The 19,685-nt window shown below is 42.4% G+C and overlaps 1 protein-coding gene across 2 annotated transcripts in view; it reads left to right on the top strand.

The window, feature by feature from the left end:
- SSBP4 (single stranded DNA binding protein 4) overlaps positions 1 to 19,685 on the top strand; it is a 360,544-nt gene that overhangs the window by 318,867 nt on the left and 21,992 nt on the right. For both annotated transcript variants that reach the window (XM_083179459.1, XM_083179460.1), the window contains 3 exons: positions 10,745 to 10,828; positions 11,846 to 11,905; positions 14,653 to 14,719. In XM_083179459.1, coding sequence (XP_083035585.1) covers positions 10,745 to 10,828; positions 11,846 to 11,905; positions 14,653 to 14,719 — 211 coding nt within the window. The remainder of the gene's footprint in view (positions 1 to 10,744; positions 10,829 to 11,845; positions 11,906 to 14,652; positions 14,720 to 19,685) is intronic.

Below are 19,685 nucleotides of genomic sequence, written 5' to 3'. Positions count from 1 at the left end.
TGATTTCACACGGACAAGTGTCCGTGTGGTCTTGTGTGGCGGGACATGGTGGAGCGTGCGGCCCTGCATTCGATGTTCGGCGACCATCGAATGCAGGGGCTGCTCCCAAGACGGAGGAGGCGTATCCCCATCCAATTTCATGCGGATCGCCACATATCCGCGTACGGACGGAGGTGGCGATCCGTATGGAAGGCGGGGATTCGCCTGCACGGACATGACCGCATATTTCTGATCGGGCCGCACCGATCAGAATAAGGCCCCATGTGACCCTAAGCAAGAATTAGGGTCCTCTTGATCAGTGTACCTCCCCCACCCATAGGTCAGTGTACGTGTATGTAGCCGCACACCTCTGATCTCTGCATAGATGATATACAGGCTCTGAAGGAAATTTTAGGATGGCAGAAAAATAAAGCAATTGAAAGTAGAAGACAAACCAGTACAGTCAGGGAGAAGGGGTCGAAGCAAAATGATTATTTTACGGCAGTGGGAATTATTACGAATATACATTATTTGTGTCCTTATTGGCTCATCTGATTGAGGCAGTACAAGGAGTACCTTGCACTTTTGTTGAATCAAGGATCATATACAGTACCATGCTGAGATATATTCCTGACCACTGTAGAGAGATGCATCTTGTAGAATAATTGTAGCATTACTGTCATGTTTTATAGCGCTTCAGGTTGCAGATCAAATGTAGCTAGTAAATGCTGCTACAATGTTGTCCATTTGAAGACATCATGGCGCCTCGTTATGGAGACATTAACTGGTTTGTTGTTGCAGAAATTGCTTAGTAGGAAGGTTCCATTAGAGGCAATAGACATAGGTTCAGATAGCTATTTGAGTCTCTAGCTTAATGTTTAAAGCCCAGTTGCAAATTGTGTAATGTCAAACCCCACAGGTGAACTATGGAGCTGTAATTACTTTATCTTAATCATCTAGTTTCCTTCCATCAACACTTCCCCTCTTCCCTGACCTGCTCATCTCTCCTACCCTTGCTTTCCTCCTCATTTATGTCTCAGGAGATCTCGGGGATTCCATTAGACGCTATTTGACAGCTGTTATAGTGTTACACATCCATCCAACAATGACCTTCCGTAAAATATTTAACAGCTTAAGTGGGTTACCTTACAAATTCTAGCCATTTAAATTGTTGTGATTGGGTGGCCTTTTTATTTTATTGGAATTCCATGAATAAATGCATTTATAAGGAGCCCTACATGAGAAGCATTACCTGCCTTTTCTGTTAATATGTAATCATTATTTACAATTAACCCTTTCTGTAAAGAAAAATAGAATAAGGTTTACATTGCACTTCTAATCATTTATAGTATACATTGTATATTGAAGATACAGTACATATACATTAATTTATAATGGAATTGATTACTGAAAGAGTAGATATGTGATCTAACTTAACATGACCAATCAGAAACTCTGTTTCATTAGACTAGCTATACTAGCGTTTCTGAAAGCTGCATTCCATTTGGGTGTTGTGGGTTACAATACACCAATTGAAAATGTACCAATTTAAAAGTAGGTATAAGGATATACTGTACTGAGTCCTGGCACAAGAGGCCACACTCTGAAATGAGCTATGACAAATGTTAGGGTGATGAGAAGAATAGTGAGTCGGTGGACAAAGGGAATATACAAAATTGTGGACATCGACAGGGACAACCTAATCATCCTGATTCTATAGAGTTCATTTGCCTCTTTTAAATCTGTTACTGTTTTCACTGGGAATTCTTTCAGAGTGATATAATGTTATAGGGAGGGGAGACGGTTTATCCAAAACATACAGAGTTCAGTGAGCTTTTGCCTTTGGAAAATATATCTTAAAGATTTATGGATAAAATATTGTTGTATAGTAAAATAGAAAAGAACCACATCTTGTTTTATTTGCATGAAAACTTTCACAATATTGCACTTACCTGAGATCCCCCTCCCCTTAACTTTGTGCATGTTCCTTTAGTAGATGTGTATTATGTGATTTGTAATTCTTGTACAATATAATATCATTGGAGTAAGGGGAAAATGACACAGGGGTACAGTGCTAATGAGGTGCAGTATTGCTTTATGGGCCTTCTTCAGAGATGGACACAGTACACACAGCAGCTACATCTTGTGTTGGGGGCTTGGAATTTGGGCCTCTCCTAAAGAAGGGCCCCATTTCTCTAATCCCCTGGAAACATAAGGCCCCTTCATGAGAAAAATATGGTCATTGGGTCCTTTCAGGGAATCAACTGTACACCTAAAGAGAGAGCCTCTGACAGCATCTCACCCCAAACCAATACATAGAAGGCCAGGGCAGTGGCAAAAGTATTCTACCTGAGAAATAAAGTGCAGAGTGCTTTACTAAGGGCCTGATTCATAGACAGTTGCAAATGCATTTGCAGGTGTGATCATGTATGAAGCATTTGTGTAATACATTGTCACCAAAATGTGTACTGTAACACACACTAATTGTGTCTAATGCCCCATACACACTAAGCAATGTTCTAAACAATACTGCTCATTTCCCCCCTTCTGAGCCATATTGTGTGAAATATCACTTAGTATGTATGCCAAATATCGCATGCATGCAGGCTCCCGCGGGTTGTTAACAATGCCCTCTGTCATATTGCCTGTACAGTCGTGGGGGTGCATTGTTAACAACGGCTATGCTCAGGGCTATTTTTGTGCAGGCTCCAGCAGGAACTGTGGCCCTTATTCTAGTTCACTCTTTCTGACAAAATATTTCTCAGATGGACAAAACCATGTGCACTGCAGGTGAGGCAGGTGTTACTTGTGCAGAGATAATTAGATTTGGGTGGGGTTTTACACCTGCCTCACCTGCAGTGCACATGGTTTTGTCCATCTGAGAAATATTTTGTCAGAAAGAGTGAACTAGAATAAGGGCCACAGTTCCTGCTGGAGCCTGCACAAAAATACCCCTGGCTATGCTACAGAATGCAGCATGGCCCCTGCTTCCCCCTCCATCGCTTCCTCTTGCCAGCATTGACAGGTGTGCATGCACTTGCTGATGCCGGTGCTGGGTCCCATCGCGTGTAGCTGGATTTAGATGCTCTACTTGTGTACAAAAACACAACCATCAGACACACATCGGGCAATAATCAACCTTCATAGCAACCCTATGGTCACACAGCATGTATACAGGATCACAGTCCCTATCTGCACCCTTCAAACAATAACAAAAGGCCTGCATTTAAGTAGTCACTCCCCTGTTACCTCCTACAAATGCTGCTTGCCAAATGCTTTGAGAATAAATCCTTGCTGCATCTGCCATTGCAAGACCACCAGGCACTTGCACAGCATGACTGATGTTGGCTGATAACGTCTCTACTGTGTACATGAATATTGCGTTCATCTCTGAGCTTGCGCGGCAATGCGCTACTGGCCTTCCCTGCTTTAGAGATCTGTGCACATTCACAGTGGCCACACGCTAGCTTCTTAAACACAAACACTTGCCCTTAGGGCTTTCTAAGTTGAAGCCATGTTTGTGGGCACTGGGACTACCAACCCTGTCTCTCTGCCTGTTATCCGACCCTGAATTCATAAAACAGTGACACGTAGCAATGTTTTATGTTTCTAAACATGATTTACACGTATATTTCTGACCCCAAGTTTCACTGACATTTAAACAACATTGATTTATGCTAATTCATGTAGAAGTTCAAAGATATGATTGCTAAAGTAGAAATACTAACGGAATTTGATCAGCGACATGTATTCCAATAAAATTGTAATTCTACCATTCATTGAGCTACACAACACCCTGCTCCTGAAGCTATTTTTTGCTTGTCTTTAACTTGTAATTGACATTTGCTCTTCCTGGCTTAATGGATGACTCCTATGGAAACACCTATGGAAGATTCAGACTGTCTCTGTTTCTCCATGGGCCAAGCTGTTTGTATGGGACTTAGCCTTAGACAGCCTGTGTTTCTACATTTAACATTGACACAAACATGCTGTGTGCCATCTGCAACTGTTGCTATAATTAACTGTGCATACCTGACTAAATTTGCCAATCACAGTTTAAGCCAAAAAATATCAAAGCAAAGCAACACAATTTCAACCCAAATGGTGTATTTGTGCAGAAATAAAGATAGATATATGTATAAATAAATATAAATAGATGCATGTATTTATTTAACCCCCCCCCCCCCAAATGGGGTTTCATGCCCGTTGTCAAGGTGCCACCAGACTCCAGGGAAAATCCGTCCTCTGAATGCCAGCTTAAATGGTATGCACCCGCATAGGCCAGCCTAGATAGTCATTCCAGAAGGATGGATAGCCCTGCCTGTCCTTGAGCCCCAGCAGCAGCACCTCCTCCATGATGGTGAGCCTGGCCTTCTTGTCCCCGGCCCTTTCCTCATCCTCCTCCTGGTTCTTGTCCATGTCTGCCCTCTCCCGGTCGCTGCGGGAGGCCTCGTGTGGCACTGCACTAGGCTGGAGTTGCGCTGGTTTACAGAGCTCATTCTAAACTGGGTTTAAAGGAAGGGCAGGAAATTACATGCTGGACAGGTGTGGTAGGGCTATATGCCAGCCCGGACTAGACTTATCAGGACCCGCTCCCCCCCAACCCCCCCCCCCCCCCACCCCCGGTGTCGTCGCTGGTCCTGCGCTTCGGAAGAAGACCCGCACCGCTGCTATTTACAAATTTTCACAGCTTTGCGAGCCAATAGAAGCTTGCGATCCGGCAGCCAATCAGGAGTGGTAAACGTAGCCGGACCACGAGCTTTGAATGGCTCGAGGCAGCGCGAATTTTCAAAATAGCCCTGGAGCTGACCTCGGACTGTCCTGCTCTGAGTCTGACAGCCGGGCAGTGCACAGCTCTCTTCCCGGCTGTCAGTGCTTTATAGATAGGCGATATGTCTAATGGGTGGTCTGGTGCACTCCTCTAGATTCGCCTATGCATATATACTTGTCACATTTAAAGCTTCAGACTGTGAGATCTATATGCAACTTGGGGAAATCATTGTCCGTATCCCCCTACAACTGTAGCCAGTGCAAGGAGAATATAGGCCCAGCAATAGCTTCAGCAAATAATAAAATAATACAAGAAAATGGAGGGGGGGGGGGGGGGGGGGCGAGAGGCGAGGAAAGGGGTTAGAGTGGCAATATAGCTTTCCCATGTTCCCCGAAAAAAATTGGATGGAATAAAGGTTTTAAGGTAGACTCATTACTGACTTGAAAATACATTTTACAAACAACCAAAATCATTGACTGTTCAGACTGTAGAAGGATATTGTGTAATGGTTTTAGCCATGTCAGCATAATGGCATATCAAATTATAGTGGTGACCCCTTTTGACCCCTCCCAATGATCAACTAGCCCAGGGCTATTACGCACACCCCTGGCGGCAGTGAGGAGAATGGTTAAAGAACAGATAAAATTGTGTTGGTGTACTGCAGCCCCAGCATGCCGGCATTCATTGACTAACAAGGGCTGGCATGCCTATATACTTAATGGCCTGATGGCACTTGCAATCCGCCTGTAAATAAAATGACAACCCCCCCCCCCCCCCCCCCCCCACACACACACACACCCCTACCGGCTATAATAGTACTTTAAAAAGCGCTGAAAGGTTTTTGTATGGGATTCTGTCACTTTTTCAAAATGGAAAAATTGCCCCCCCCCCCCCCCCAAAACAAAACAAAACAAAAAATAAAAACTGTGGGGGTTATTAAATTCTGTTGTATCCAGATAATGCTGTTCATTAGTTAATCTGCTTGTCTGCAACACAGTACAAAAATAATGTTTGCTTTTATGTTTATTGATGACATTCCGAAGGATGTTAGATGCTAATGCATTTCTTCTTGCATCTCATGAGTCGCCCACAAAAGTAGCATTACATATAAACATGGGAGATAATTATATTACAAGTTAAAAAGAAAGTAACAAAACCATGTTACTATACAGTCACAGATAAAGATTGATAAATAAATAAATAAATAAATAAATGATCTTCCAGACAGTCACTCATGTTGGAAACCTTAAGAAATTTAGCATCTACCTCTGTAAAGTATAATTTCCTAATATTTTCTCTAATAAAATTCAAACTGACTTTTAAAGTTGCCTCTCCGAGAGAAGCCCGGAGAGGAGACCCAATGCTGCATGTCGGGGGTGGGGCTGACATCACGAAACCCCTCCCCAATCCTCAAAAACTCAGATTTGCGGGTCCGTGGGAAGGGGACGGGGCTAAAATTATGCAAATTGACGCGATTCACATAATTTTAGTCCTGCCCCCTCCCCGCGCCTCGTGTGTTCTGTAATTTGTTTCAGTGTGTGGGCTTTGGGGAGCATGCAGGAGACTTGCCCACCTTCCGAGGGGCCGGGAGGGGGACCCTATTTTCGGGGGCGTCCCGGCCATTCCGGGCGGGTAGGAAAATATGCTGTACAGTATGTAAAGGTGCATGCACATTACACAATATTGTTCAGTAGCCACATGCAGGAGCATGCTGTCCCTGACAAGAGAGTTAGAATTTGATTGTATGTACAGACAACACAGGGGCTCATTAACAATCATCAGGAGAGTGCACATCGTTAATCATATATAATACTGTATACATTAGCCAATATGCACAATTATATTTTTACCAAATCGTTATCGTGCATATCGTTAAAGATCATATGTGTACCCAACTTTCATTTAGAATTTTCTTTATTCAGAATATTTAAAAACGATTACCTAGTATGCGGCTTCTCAATTAGCAATCAATTTGTATAATGACCTGGACTGCTATCCAATTAACAATGAAAAATCATTGGGTACAAAAAACATCTGATATATGCAATTTTTACTGATTTTTTTAAAGGTTTGGGATTTTTTTGGTGGGGGGGCATTGTGTGTGTGTGTGTGTGTGTCATTGTGTGTGTGTGTGTGTGTGTGCGCAGAGAAATAGAAAAAACACAACACTGCTGGTTAATATAAGGCTTTTACTCTTCCAGCCAAATAGTAGAATATATAAACGGTAAGACCACTTCTGGTTCTTCTCCTAGTGTTGGCTAATTCTTGGCATGTTTTTTTATGGTGTTTTGCAGATAGGAGAGAAAGGAGGGGTGATTAAAAAAAAAATAACCTCTTCAAACTTGTTGCTGACAAAAATGTGGAAATAAGATTTTTCCAGAGCAGTGTGAGCGATGTGAGAGGCTGCAGTGCCATCTATTGCTGGATCTCCAGCTCTCGCCTTGTGAAGGCCAGTGTGACTATGCCAAACATTTATCTCCTTAGCTGGATAGAAAATGATTTTATTAATTGCTTCATTTATCCCCCTTCTTTTTGCCTAGATGCGATTGGCTGGGCTGGTACCTAGCGGGATTGGGCTCACACACTCAAACCAGTGACTGCCATATGTCTCTTATTAGCCCCGGATGTTAATTGAAAGGCAGCAGGAAGAAGCATTATTAAATATCAAAGCACATGTTCTAGCTGTGTGTAACCCCTTCTCTTCCAGTTGTAAACTCAGGCAAAATGTAGATGTAGAAAACACAAGCTGTTAAACCATGGCATTCCACTGCATGCTTATGCCTCAATTTGTGTGATTCTTGAAACCCTTTTAGTTCTTGGAGAGTAAACAGTCTTGAGTATACTTGTAAACTGCTGTATATCTGGGAAGCCATCAGCCACACAGTCTTATGTTCTCTGCGAATGTTTGTTAAATTCTAGGAGTATATTCTACTTTGCTGAAAATGTATTTGGTAAAAGTGCAGACTACATCATGTTTTTATATAGCCGAAAAAGTACACAGGAGACAACAAGGAACTGAGAAAATGCTTGGTTTAGCCAAGGGAAGTGATGGAATGTGGCATAATAAGGTGCTGCGTGAAATTAAAAGTGACAATAAATATATGGAACATAAATGGTAGGAGCCCTCAAAACAGGTTTCTAGGTGAAGTGAAAATTATTATTTTGGAAAAGAACTATAGTGGATATAAATGAGACATGGCAGAATGAAAGGTATGCGTCGTTGGGTCGACAGTCATTAGATCGACCACTATTGGTCAACATGAAAATGTGCATTAGGTCGACATGAGTTTTTCCCCGTTTTTTTTTAAAAAAAAAAAAAAGACTTTTTCATACGTTACCATGCCAGTGGATGCGGAGGGGGAATATAATAGTGTGACTGCGCTCGTCAGGAGACACGGAACATCCAGTGTCCATATTGGCATACGTCGACAGTTCTTTCCCCTCTTGGCATTATTTCACTAGTAATCCCCCATCATAATATTTATCCACTCCATCATCAGTCATCCTCATGACATTATTTGTTTACAGGCACATATTGTTTTTCCACCCCACTCACCAGAGCAACCAGCATAGCATACACCTGTTTTCCATATACCATATATATGTACACACATAGGGCTTCATTTATCATTAAAGGTCATTATAGTATTATATTAATTTATAGGAATTTACATATATATAGGAATATACTGCCATTATTTTTCATTGTGACTCTTGTTATCCGTGCTCCGAGGGGTAACATGAGAGTCCTTCACCAGCAAAATGTAAATGTTCTAACCCTAAGGATGAAACGAAGCAACTGGTGACCGAGATGTGTGGTAATCGCTATCACCTAGCTAGATTTATACTGCATTCAGTATAAATCTAGTCATTTCCCGTGTTCTCTCAGTTAAGAAAACTGGCTGTGACAGATCGCTGAGCACACATCTCTGGTGCAGTGCTCTGTGCTGAGCGTCCTGTGCTGAGCGATCTGAGCTTAACTGAGCTACTTAACTTAGCACAAAGGCTGACTCGCCCCGTGTTTACGGGTCATACGAGCTTATTGCTAGCCAAATACACACCGTATACCATGCTGCCCACATGTTACTGGCTGGCAGGTAAGAAGCAATCTCATTCATAATGAAGACAGAAATGTAAATTGATAAAGATATGTAAGAAAAGCTGAGGTGGTTAGCTGGCATTCCATTTGGCTCTTGACGTGATTTGACATTTGATCTCATGACCTGCCTTGCTTTTTCAAGTTCTCAATACAGCAGCTTTCTCAGTGAAAGTAGACTTGATCTTGCGGATTTTATGCCATTTGGAATCTTCATCCATTTTAATGAGAGACATTTGATCCATGCAAACTCAATATCAGCTATTTTCCAAGGGAATGGGGGCCATTTGTGAGATGAGTTTATAGGGGTACATTTTGAATCTTTTCACAACTGTCACAATTTTTAGTTATGAATTCAGACTTCTCATTGATTGTAGGTCATCATACATAATGTTTCGCTAATGCCTTCAATTTCACAGTAGCCTTCATGCAATTTTTCCAGCACTTTCAAAAAAAGCTAGGTAGACACTATTGCTCTGCAGCCACAGTCCTCACACGCTATTGCTGCAGGAGGAAGATGTAGATGGTCTTTGTGCTACTAAGCAGTATGTGTTTCTAGGGATTTGGAAATTAAGAATAGTCCTAATCCCATTATTTTGCTTTTTAAAAACCTTTTTTTGTCAAAGGTGCATTCATTAGCTGCTACAAGGCACAAGCAGCTATACTGTACCTGAAATGCATTTGTTTTCTTCACTAAGACCTTGGCAATTTAATGATAGAATATGGAATATTTTGGCATTCACTGTATGATACTGTGGTCTTGGAGAAGTGGGCTGCTCCTTAGTTTGACCATTTGGCTGTAAAGGTAAAGGCAGCAATTACAAGAAGAAGGGTCTGCTGCATGTTTTAGCTGAGAAATTCGAGGGACAGAACCCTAAGTCTCAGCTTCATGGCCCCATTTAAAACCCACAACAGCTGCTGTCATGCCAACAGGGTTTTTAGGGTTCCCTCTTCTAGATAAGAATGGGACACTTGGCAATATACCAGTTTTACTGTAGGTTCTAGCATAATATGGAGTAGGGATTTTTAGAAGCGGAGATGTTGTCCATAATGAGCAATCAGATTGTACTTATTTAGCACCTTCTAGAAGATAGCGCAGGTATTCAATATGTGACGATATTTCCCAACAGGGGAATTATCGGCACCCACCTATTCAATGCTGCTGTTAAAAACAGCATTGAATGGTGTCCGATCTGACTTTTTTAATGTCTAGTCTGGCTCAACAGCCCTAGCGCTAGTAGCAGATCCAATAGTTAGCCACTTTAAAATAAGAACATTAACATTGTTCAACCTTCAATGTAGACCATCTTTAAATAAAAAAAAAACATTATAATTAATTTAAACATTTAAACCACATTGTTTGAATTGCACAAAAAATCTATTTGGACTGCAAAGGGTTAAAGTCAGATCTGTTTTCTCAGAAATGGCCGCGGATTGTCGAATTCATGGCCGTTTTAAGACAATCCGCGGCCATTTCCAACAATTTGCGGACTTTCCATCACTCGACAGTTGGTACTATGAATACCAACTGTCGATATACTGTCAGATCAACTGATAAACGGACAGGATTGTGACTGCTGGGACGTTTTGACAGTCAAAACCACGCATTGAATAGCCCCCCCCCCCCCCCCCCCGCCCCCAATATCTACAATCTGATTGGTTGCTATGGGCAACATTTCCACTTTAAGGAACCCGCACTTTAGTAAAGTAAATATACTCCATAAAGCACAACACTGTGCTTATTCTTTTCATATACAGTAGATCAGTAAATTAATTGGTAGAAATACAGAGGTGGGCTTTGCTTTTACTAATCCTGTTTTTTACATGTAATATTGTAACATGTCACCTGCACATATTGTGACCTTTGACTATTTGTGTTATTTTTTTTGTTGTTGCAGGGACCTCCAGGTTCCCAGCCATCACCTCATGCACAACCTCCTCCACACAACCCCAACAACCCTATGATGGGCCCACACAGTCAGGTAATGTAATAAGGACTAATGTAATATTACCTAGCCGTATATCAATATGGCAGAAGATTGCTTTACTGTGTACTTTCCAGGCCTTTGGCTCTTGAGACTAAGGGTCAGTTAAAATACTTTAAACAATTATGGAAGGACTTCTCCACTGAATGAAGCGAAGAGGATGTACAAAGTTCTGAGGAGCAATAACTGAAAGATAATGACTTTATCAGCCATATCCACAAGTCAATCATTCCCTTGCCCCCAGCCTTTATGGTAGCTGTATGCATTTTTCTAACGGCAAATCTTTCCCATCTGAATTAATCTAAATTACTGTTGAACTGCTAATAGGGACAAAGTTTCAAGTTTTATTTCCACTTTACAGGAGTACTATACATTATCACTACTAAGCTCAACAAGGCCTTTTAAAGTGACATAGATGAATTCCTGGTAAACACATTACCTGGTTATATAAACCCAGGTATGTCATCTTGGCCAAACATACATAATTGATAAAATTATGAAGAGTACTATAGGAGCCCATACACACTCCGTTGTGTCCGGCTCCGTTCTGTACTATGCGATGCGTGCTCCCGCACATCACATAGTATGGTACAAAAAGTATGTGCTGCACATACTTTTTGTACTAGGTACACATCGTATCGGATCGCAGTGCATGCACAAGGCACGCACAAGGCATGCAATCGGATACGATGTTTACTTTAAAAGTACAGAACGGAGCCTCAAAACGGACCGTGTATGGGCTCCTTTTTAAACATCTGTTCATCGTAAGGTTGGTTAGAGCAGTCTTCTTCTCCCCGACGTGCAAGGTCACTAATCATTGGACGGTGGGGGGAGAGGGATGTGGATTTCTTTTTACTACTATTAATCCTAGTTTGGGTCACTAGTTACATTAGTTACATCAGTTTTATATTTTACTTACACTTCTATTAATAGATGATGTAGCTAAAATTGAACAAATATACACAAGTATGTTCTCCAGGAACTGTAATTAACCAATCTATTCTTTTGTTTCAGCCATTCATGTCCCCTCGGTATCCTGGTGGCCCACGACCATCTCTCAGAATGCCAAATCAGGTCAGTTTATATTAATTATAGGATACTGTAGTAGTAATCTCTTAATAAAACCTAGGTCAAATCAGGTAACTGAACACTGTTTCGGCTTTGTCACAGCAACTTAAAATCCTGTTCACATGTCATGCTAGACCTGGGTTAGTAGGTGATGTTCCCTAAAGTGGCACCTGGAGATGACATCAGCACCAAATGCCAGCTCTCCATACGCTTTGATACCCCTTTCAGACCGCACAAATTAAACGGTATATTGACGTTTCTTTACCGTTTCAAAACGGTAATATGTGCGGTCTGAAAGGTCCAGAGTGAATTTACCGTTTTAAAATAACCGGTATTTTAAAACGGTAAAAAAGCAGGGTCCTACACGTTTCAGACCTGTTTTTTTGCTGTCTGAAACGGTACCCAGGCAGCAGTGAGCACTATTGGTCCCCAGTGCCTGCATATTTAATGAGTCGGACGCTAATTACATATGCACATATGTAATTAGCCAATAATTACATATGCGCATATGTAATTAGCCGCTCATTACATATGCGCATATGTAATGCACGGGCGGCTCCTTAAATATACACTGCGCTGGCTCAGAGGGACCAGCGCAGAGGGGACCTGGCTCAGAGGGGACCCCCCAATGTGTTTAAGAAAACCCCCATGCGCCGGTACCTCGTTCATTACGATCCCGGCTGTCGGCTCCTGCTGTTTATAAAAAAAAAAGCGACTTTCGGAAAATGGCTGCCCCATAGGAAAGACTGTTTGAAAAAACTGTCTTTGGTATGGGGCAGCCATTTTCCGAAAGTCACTTTTTTTAGAAGCAGCAGGAGTCTGCACAGCCGGGATCCGCAAGGCATGAGGTACCGGCTGCACGGGGGGCTTTCTTAAATACATTGGGGGGGGTTGTTAGTCCTATTAGTTGGGGGGGGTGTTAACTGTAACACGCTGCCACACAGCATGTTACGGGGGGGGGGGGGTTTGCTGAAGACCACACTGGCTTTGATCCTGTATTTGGAAAGTTTCCAAAAACGGGTCTGCCAGTGTCAAAAAATGGCACTTAAACGGTAATATCCCGTTTTAGAGATGCGGTGGGAAAGGGGTTTACCTGGCAGACCCGTTTTTAGAAACATTTCAAACGTTTTAGCCCATTGTAGCCTTTGGCGGGGCAGATCGGTCTGTAGCTCATCTGTAGCAGGGTCGGCCAGGGGTCAGCGCTAACCGTGCATGCACAGGCACCCAGCAAAGCAGAGTGCAGGGACGGGTTCCTTTTACAGCCCTGTACCTACATCTGCAGGGACCTACATCCAGGAGAAATCCTGGGTGGTATATCCAGCCCAGATCACATTGCATATGCGATCCAGTAGTAAATGGGCCCCTCAAATTGGTAGTTTACCTGCAAAATTATAAGACTGTATCTGTATGATCTACTAATTAGGTTGACAGCTAAAAGGTATATCAATATGGCAGAAGAAAAGGTTGACATGCAATTGGTCAACAGGGTCAACATTCAAAAGGTCAACAGGGTCAAAAGGTTGACAATCCATAGCTTTACATTCAATAGGTCAACATGAGGTTGTCACATTTTTTGGGTGTTAATGTGGACATGGACCCTCCAGTCAGTGTACCGCCTTGACTATTATATTCTTCCTCTATGTTTACATGGCTGGTGAAGTGTGAAAATTTCTCAACCTTCCCCCCCCCTATTACATGTCGACCTTTTGTTGTCTACCTACTAACTGTCTCTCGAGATACTTTAGCTGAATACCAGTGTGTTTATAGTCTTCCAACCAGTGCCAGATTAAGCCTTCGGGGGGCCCGGGGTACTTTAGACAGGGGGGGCCCCTTGCACTTGTCATTACTGGCTGCAAACTGCATGGGAGAATATTACACTGTCAAAACACAAGTAAAGGCAGAATAAACTTGGTCAATGGGTAACTGCAGGGGATATATATATATATATATATATTTATATACACACACACACACACTCAAAAATACATACATACATACCCTCTGCACCTTACTCTGTAGGAGACCTCACAGTCCTAGTGCTGCCTCTGAATAAAAACCCTCCCATGACTAAGCTGCTGCTGCTGTTCTCTATGGGCCTGAGAAGCATGTAATGAGCTCCACCAATCATAGCTAAGCACAAACCTCTCAGCCTCTGCCCTCTGGTGCAAAGTGTCATGGGACTTAGTCAACTCCCAGTAATGCATAGCACACTTGTGAAGTCAGTGTGCCTGGACTCCTGATGCTCAGCACCATTAATCATTGTCACATTGGCAGATAGGTAAAGCTGCAGCACTACCCCACTCCCATGCAGAAAATCTTTAGCTAAAAAAAATATATACATGCCAACCACAGGGGGGCCCTAGTTATAGGGGGGCCCAGGGGTACTGACCCCTTGTGCCTTCATTATAATCCGGCCCTGCTTCCAACATTTCCTGCATAATAATAATAGTCTGCAATATTTCCTTTAATGTAGGAAGATGTGATTTAGTATACATTGTGGCAGATGTATTAAGCCTGGCAAAGAAATAAAGTGGAAGGAGATAACACACCAGCCAATCAACTCCCAACTGTCATATTTCAAACACAGCTGATTAACTGATGCCCTATGTCCTTCCACTTTATCTCTTCACCAGGCTTAATACATCTGCCCCAGTGTCCCTTACTGAACTTTACTTTTTTTTTTTTTTAAATGCATTAATATTTGTAATCTCCCACTGCAAAGAGTCTAATTAATGCTTTTTTATGTTCTACAGCCCCCTGTTGGTGTTCCAGGGTCACAGCCTCTGCTGCCAAACTCTATGGACCCCACACGGCCACAAGGTACATACTTTAATTTCTACTTATAATTTTGCATTGTTTTGTATTATTGTATTTAATTATTGTATTACTCAGTGCCCTAGTAAGTGCAGATGCTATACCAAACTACATGTTTCAGCAAAATCTACATTTGTGTGTAAACTGATTGATTGATTTATTAACAGTTTCTTATATAGCGCAGCATATTCCGTTGCGCTTTACATAGGGGACAGTGATACAACAAAACAGGGTATTTACAGACAGTCAAAATGTAGGAGGGCCCTGCTCGCAATTTTACAATCTATAGGGAAATAGGCATTGATACAAAAGACATATGCTTTTCTGCTTCTTTTATAACATACTGTAAGGCTAATGGTGTGGTGGTATGTGTCACGGGTTAGAATAATTATCCTGGACCACTGGGCATTGGGTTTAATTCTGGTTGAATACTGAGGCCGATTCAGTAACCATTCTGTATGGGCCAAATTCAGCCCCGTCATCGATGTTCGCCAAAGCCATGGGCGCATGCGCATATTTGTACATATTGACATACTTTTTAGACCAAAGGCTGGTAAAATTAATTTGATGGTGAGCGACCATCGAATAATTTCTACTCCTTGCAGCCGCATGTGAGGGGATTTGCTACCGCACACATTCCCTTGCATGCTACTGACAGGATTCCCTTGGCAAAGGGGGCCGGTGTCTGGGAGGGCAAACTGGGCTGAATCAGGCCCACTGTCTGTTTTGAGTTTGCGAGGTGGGGCTTTCATGGTTCAGACGTCTTTTCCCAGTACATCCCACAGATGCCCTAGCAAATTTACATATGGGGAATTTGGAGGCCAATATTTTTGTCATGTTCTTAAAGCCATTCGTGAGCAGTTGCTGCAGTGTGACAAGGTGAATTATACTCCTGAATAAAGCCACAGCCCAGGGGCAAACGCAGGATTTTCAGAAGGGGGTTTCCAGAGGGGTGGAGCAAAGCACGGTGATGGACACTTAGGTGACCCAGTATATGCCAGGTCAGTTAAAGTATTATAGATAGACCAAATGTATATAAATAATAATAATAATAATAATAATAATAAAATATATATATATATATATATATATATATATGTATACATATATATATACACACACACATATATATATATATTATACATACATATACATACATATATATAAACATACAGGGGCGTCAACAGCAGTGTAGACCCCTGGGCATAGCAATGTATTGGGGCCCCTACCAACCCTCCAGTGGTAAGGGTGGGGTAAGCATTGATGTCCCACAGGTGGTAGGGGGTATTATATCAACCACTCAGCATGTAGGGCCTGGATCAGTAATTTCCACTAATTACCCCTTTACTGCACATGGGGTGGGAGAAGGGGGCATTGGGCTGAGTGAAGGGGCCCTGATACATAACTTCCAGGGTGGTAGAGAATGTTTAATATGCAGAGGAGGGGTGTATAGTGGAGTGGGCTTATTATTCATAATTGTCTGGTGGGAGGACAGCTTGCTTGACTGCAGATATCTCCAGTTCCCGGAAATAGATTTCTTAGATTTTAATGGAATTAAAAACTAGAGAATCCCACCTACCAAATGGTATTGGGGAATAGGGGATCAGAGTTCAGGAGGCAGAGCAATCTGCCAACGAGCATATAAAACTACATACCAGGTGTGTGGAGCTGGAGCAGTAACCAGCTGCTGGAAGGCCGATATCTTTGGTTCTGGGAACAGTAGAGACAAGCTACTAGTGTCCCTCAAAGGAGGAGAGTCCCAGCTTTTGGATTATACCCTCAGAAAAACTCTAAGTCAGACAGAACCTGAAATATCTGACTGGGAACAGCAATTAATTGGCTTAGATGGGGACCACTGTTTTGAAGTCAGATATCTCCGGTCCCCAAGGGCCGATTTTTAAAATTCTTGTACCCATGGAAAGAGGGGACCCTCAGCTTTCAAACTAAGGTCCTTAGACTCCTGGGGGGGTTTCTGGGTACTCAGAAACCCCCCCTGCATATGCTACTGCAGCCATTAGTAATATTATTGCCATAAGAGGTGTACTGTACTTGGACTGCAACAATGTTTAGTTAGGTGTTACATATAAAAGTGACACACACATAAATGCTAGGACCCAAGGTTTCCCAGCAGTACTTGCCCAAAGCATCGCACTGCCTCAACTGGCTTACCTTCTTCCCATAGTGCATCCTGGTGCCATCTCTTCCCCAAGTAAATAAAGCGCATGCACCCAGCCATCCACATGATGTAAAAGAAAATGTGATTCATTTGACCAGGCCACCTTCTTCCATTGCTCCATGGTTCAGTTCTGATGCTCATGTGTACTTATATGGGTGCCATAACCAGTCTGCGGCTACCATCAAGCTGCGATTAAATTTACATCATAGCCATTTCCTTCTTCAGCAATAGCAGTAGCTCTTCCGTAGGATAGGACTAGACGGGCTAGCCTTCACTCGGTGTACGTATCAAAGAGCCTTGGGTTCACATAACCCTATCCCCAGTTTGACAATTGTCCTACCTTGGATCACTATAGGGATTAATGACCGTATTCATACCAGAGAGCTACCATATAGATGTGGCCATTATAATGGTGTGGCCCAAAGTTGCTTAGATCTTTACCCTTGCTCATTTTTTATGCTTGTTGGGACAGCTGTTTTTTTGGGTTGGGATCATTTGGTCTATTGCATTATGGTCGAAAGTCATTAGGTCGAATCCATTAGGTCGACATGCTAAAAGGTCGACATGATTCTAGGTCGACATGGGAAAAGGTCGACATGATTCTAGGTCGAAAGGTCATTAGTTCGACAGGTCATTAGTTCGACAAGGTCATTAGTTCGACATTGTCTATGTCGACATTCACAAGGTCGACATGGGGTTTTTCACTGTTTTTTTACCTGAATGTCAACACAGTCGACATGGACACAGTTTAAAGTGCACTGCATCCCCTCGCATCGCTCGCTGCGCTCGCTATGCGTCGGGCACGGTGCCTCGCTACGCTCGGCACACTATTTTATTCTCCCACCACGCCCTAGTGGATGGTAGGGCATGAAATACCGCCTGTCGGCACATGTTGGCTCAAAAAACAGTGAAAAACTCCATGTCGACCTTGTGAATGTCGACATAGACAATGTCGAACTAATGACCTTGTCGAACTAATGAACTGTCGAACTAATGACCTTTCGAACTAGAATCATGTCGACCTTTTCCCATGTCGACCTAGAGTCATGTCGACCTTTTAGCATGTCGACCTAATGGATTCGACCTAATGACTGTCGACCATAATGCAGTAGACCAAATGACCGCATCCCGTTTTTTGTAGCAATACTCCTGTGCATTGGTATTCAGCAATGGTACTCACAGCGAGTAGGATAAATAATTTATATGGTGCCATTAGGTTGTAATAATGTGGGATCTCGTAAAAACAACACATAACATGATGCTGATTGCAATGTAGCAAGGTCAGTGGAAACACTTCCACATAAAGCATGTGTATACAAACTGATAGATGCATTGAAAATATTTGAAAATGCTGGAAACTAAGGTGTGTGTGTGTGTGTGTGTGTGTGTGTGTGTGTGTGTGTGTTTTATCATGTTGTGGTAATTCTCAGAAACTGGTATTTACAGCAAGATGCTCACAACTAGAGGCTGAATGGCTTAACCAAAAATAATGTGACCCCTGGCAAAAAAAGTTTGGTGCACCCCATACATTAATTATATAATTTTTTATACCTACACGCTTGTCACCAGGGGTTTCTTGCTCATTGCTAGGGAATCTGCCGTATCCCTGCGCCCATATGGCTCTGGCATCCCCTGCCACCACTAGGGCTGCGGTACCCTAGCTACACCACTGTCGAAGCATGTGCAGAACATCAAAAAGGGCACAGGGCTATTAAACTTGAGAGCTCTGTAGTATGTGAAGGTATGGCGGGACAGGGCCTTCCCTGTGAGAGCTCAGAAGTCTAAAAAAAACTGGGTCTGTTTCATGTTTTTTTATTCAGTAGTTCAATTTCTTCAGCTTTACGGAGGCAGTCACTGCAGAGAGGTAAAGCTCCATTTTGACAATACTTGGCAAATCTAAGATCTTCTATAATCCGATTACAGAATAAGATTGGCACTGTACTGTAGCTACCAATATCCCCTAGCGTCACACTTGAGTGCTGAACTCCCCATAATGTGTGCCGTAATTGGCTAGAACGTCTACAAATCTTAGAGAAATGCAGAACCCCATGTAATTATTCATTAGTAATCAATGAAATGCAATTAATATTCTGGATTATATTTCTTAGGGGGCCAGGTGAGTTTTAGTTGAGAATTGGGCATTTTATTTTGTTTTGGCACATTAATATGAGGAAATGTGGGTGATGAAGATTAGGTGTTTTTTTTAAAATGTTGGATGGTATGATAAATATTTGGGGTATGATTTTTCCGGGTACGAATGATAAGGTTGACGGTGTCTAGGTCAACAGTTGATAGGTTGACCACTATTGGTCAACACATGGATTAGGCCGACATGGTCTAGATCGACATTGAAAAAAGTAGACAAAAGCAAAAGGTCACTTGGATCATGAAGTATGAACAAGTCAGATTATGAAAAACACATGTTGACCTTTGCTTGTGTTGATCTTTTGTCAATGTCGACATAAACCATGTTAACATTTTCCATCTGTCGACCTACTACCTGTCAACCAATAGTGGTTGACATATTGACTGTCAATGTAGACACTGTCGACCCATCAACGGGACACCGATTTTTTTCTAAGAGTAGAGGCAGTACTGGGGTATGATTAGTGTGGCCAATCCGGGGAACGTGATTGTCAGGATCATAGGATTTAAGGCCAAAATTAGTGGGATTTGAATCCTGGGATTGGACACCTCAATCCCGAGTTTTCGGGATAATGCAGCCGCCCTGTTTTACATGGTCAGTCTGCATCCGCTCTCAGCATTTGTTGGGCAGGTCACAGCTTCAAACGCTGA

The sequence above is a fragment of the Crinia signifera genome, chromosome 1, assembly GCF_055691185.1.
Source record: "Crinia signifera chromosome 1, ASM5569118v1, whole genome shotgun sequence".
Taxonomy (NCBI): Eukaryota; Metazoa; Chordata; class Amphibia; order Anura; family Myobatrachidae; genus Crinia; species Crinia signifera.
Note: the sequence above shows the minus strand (reverse complement) of the source record. Positions and strands in the feature narration are given on the sequence as shown.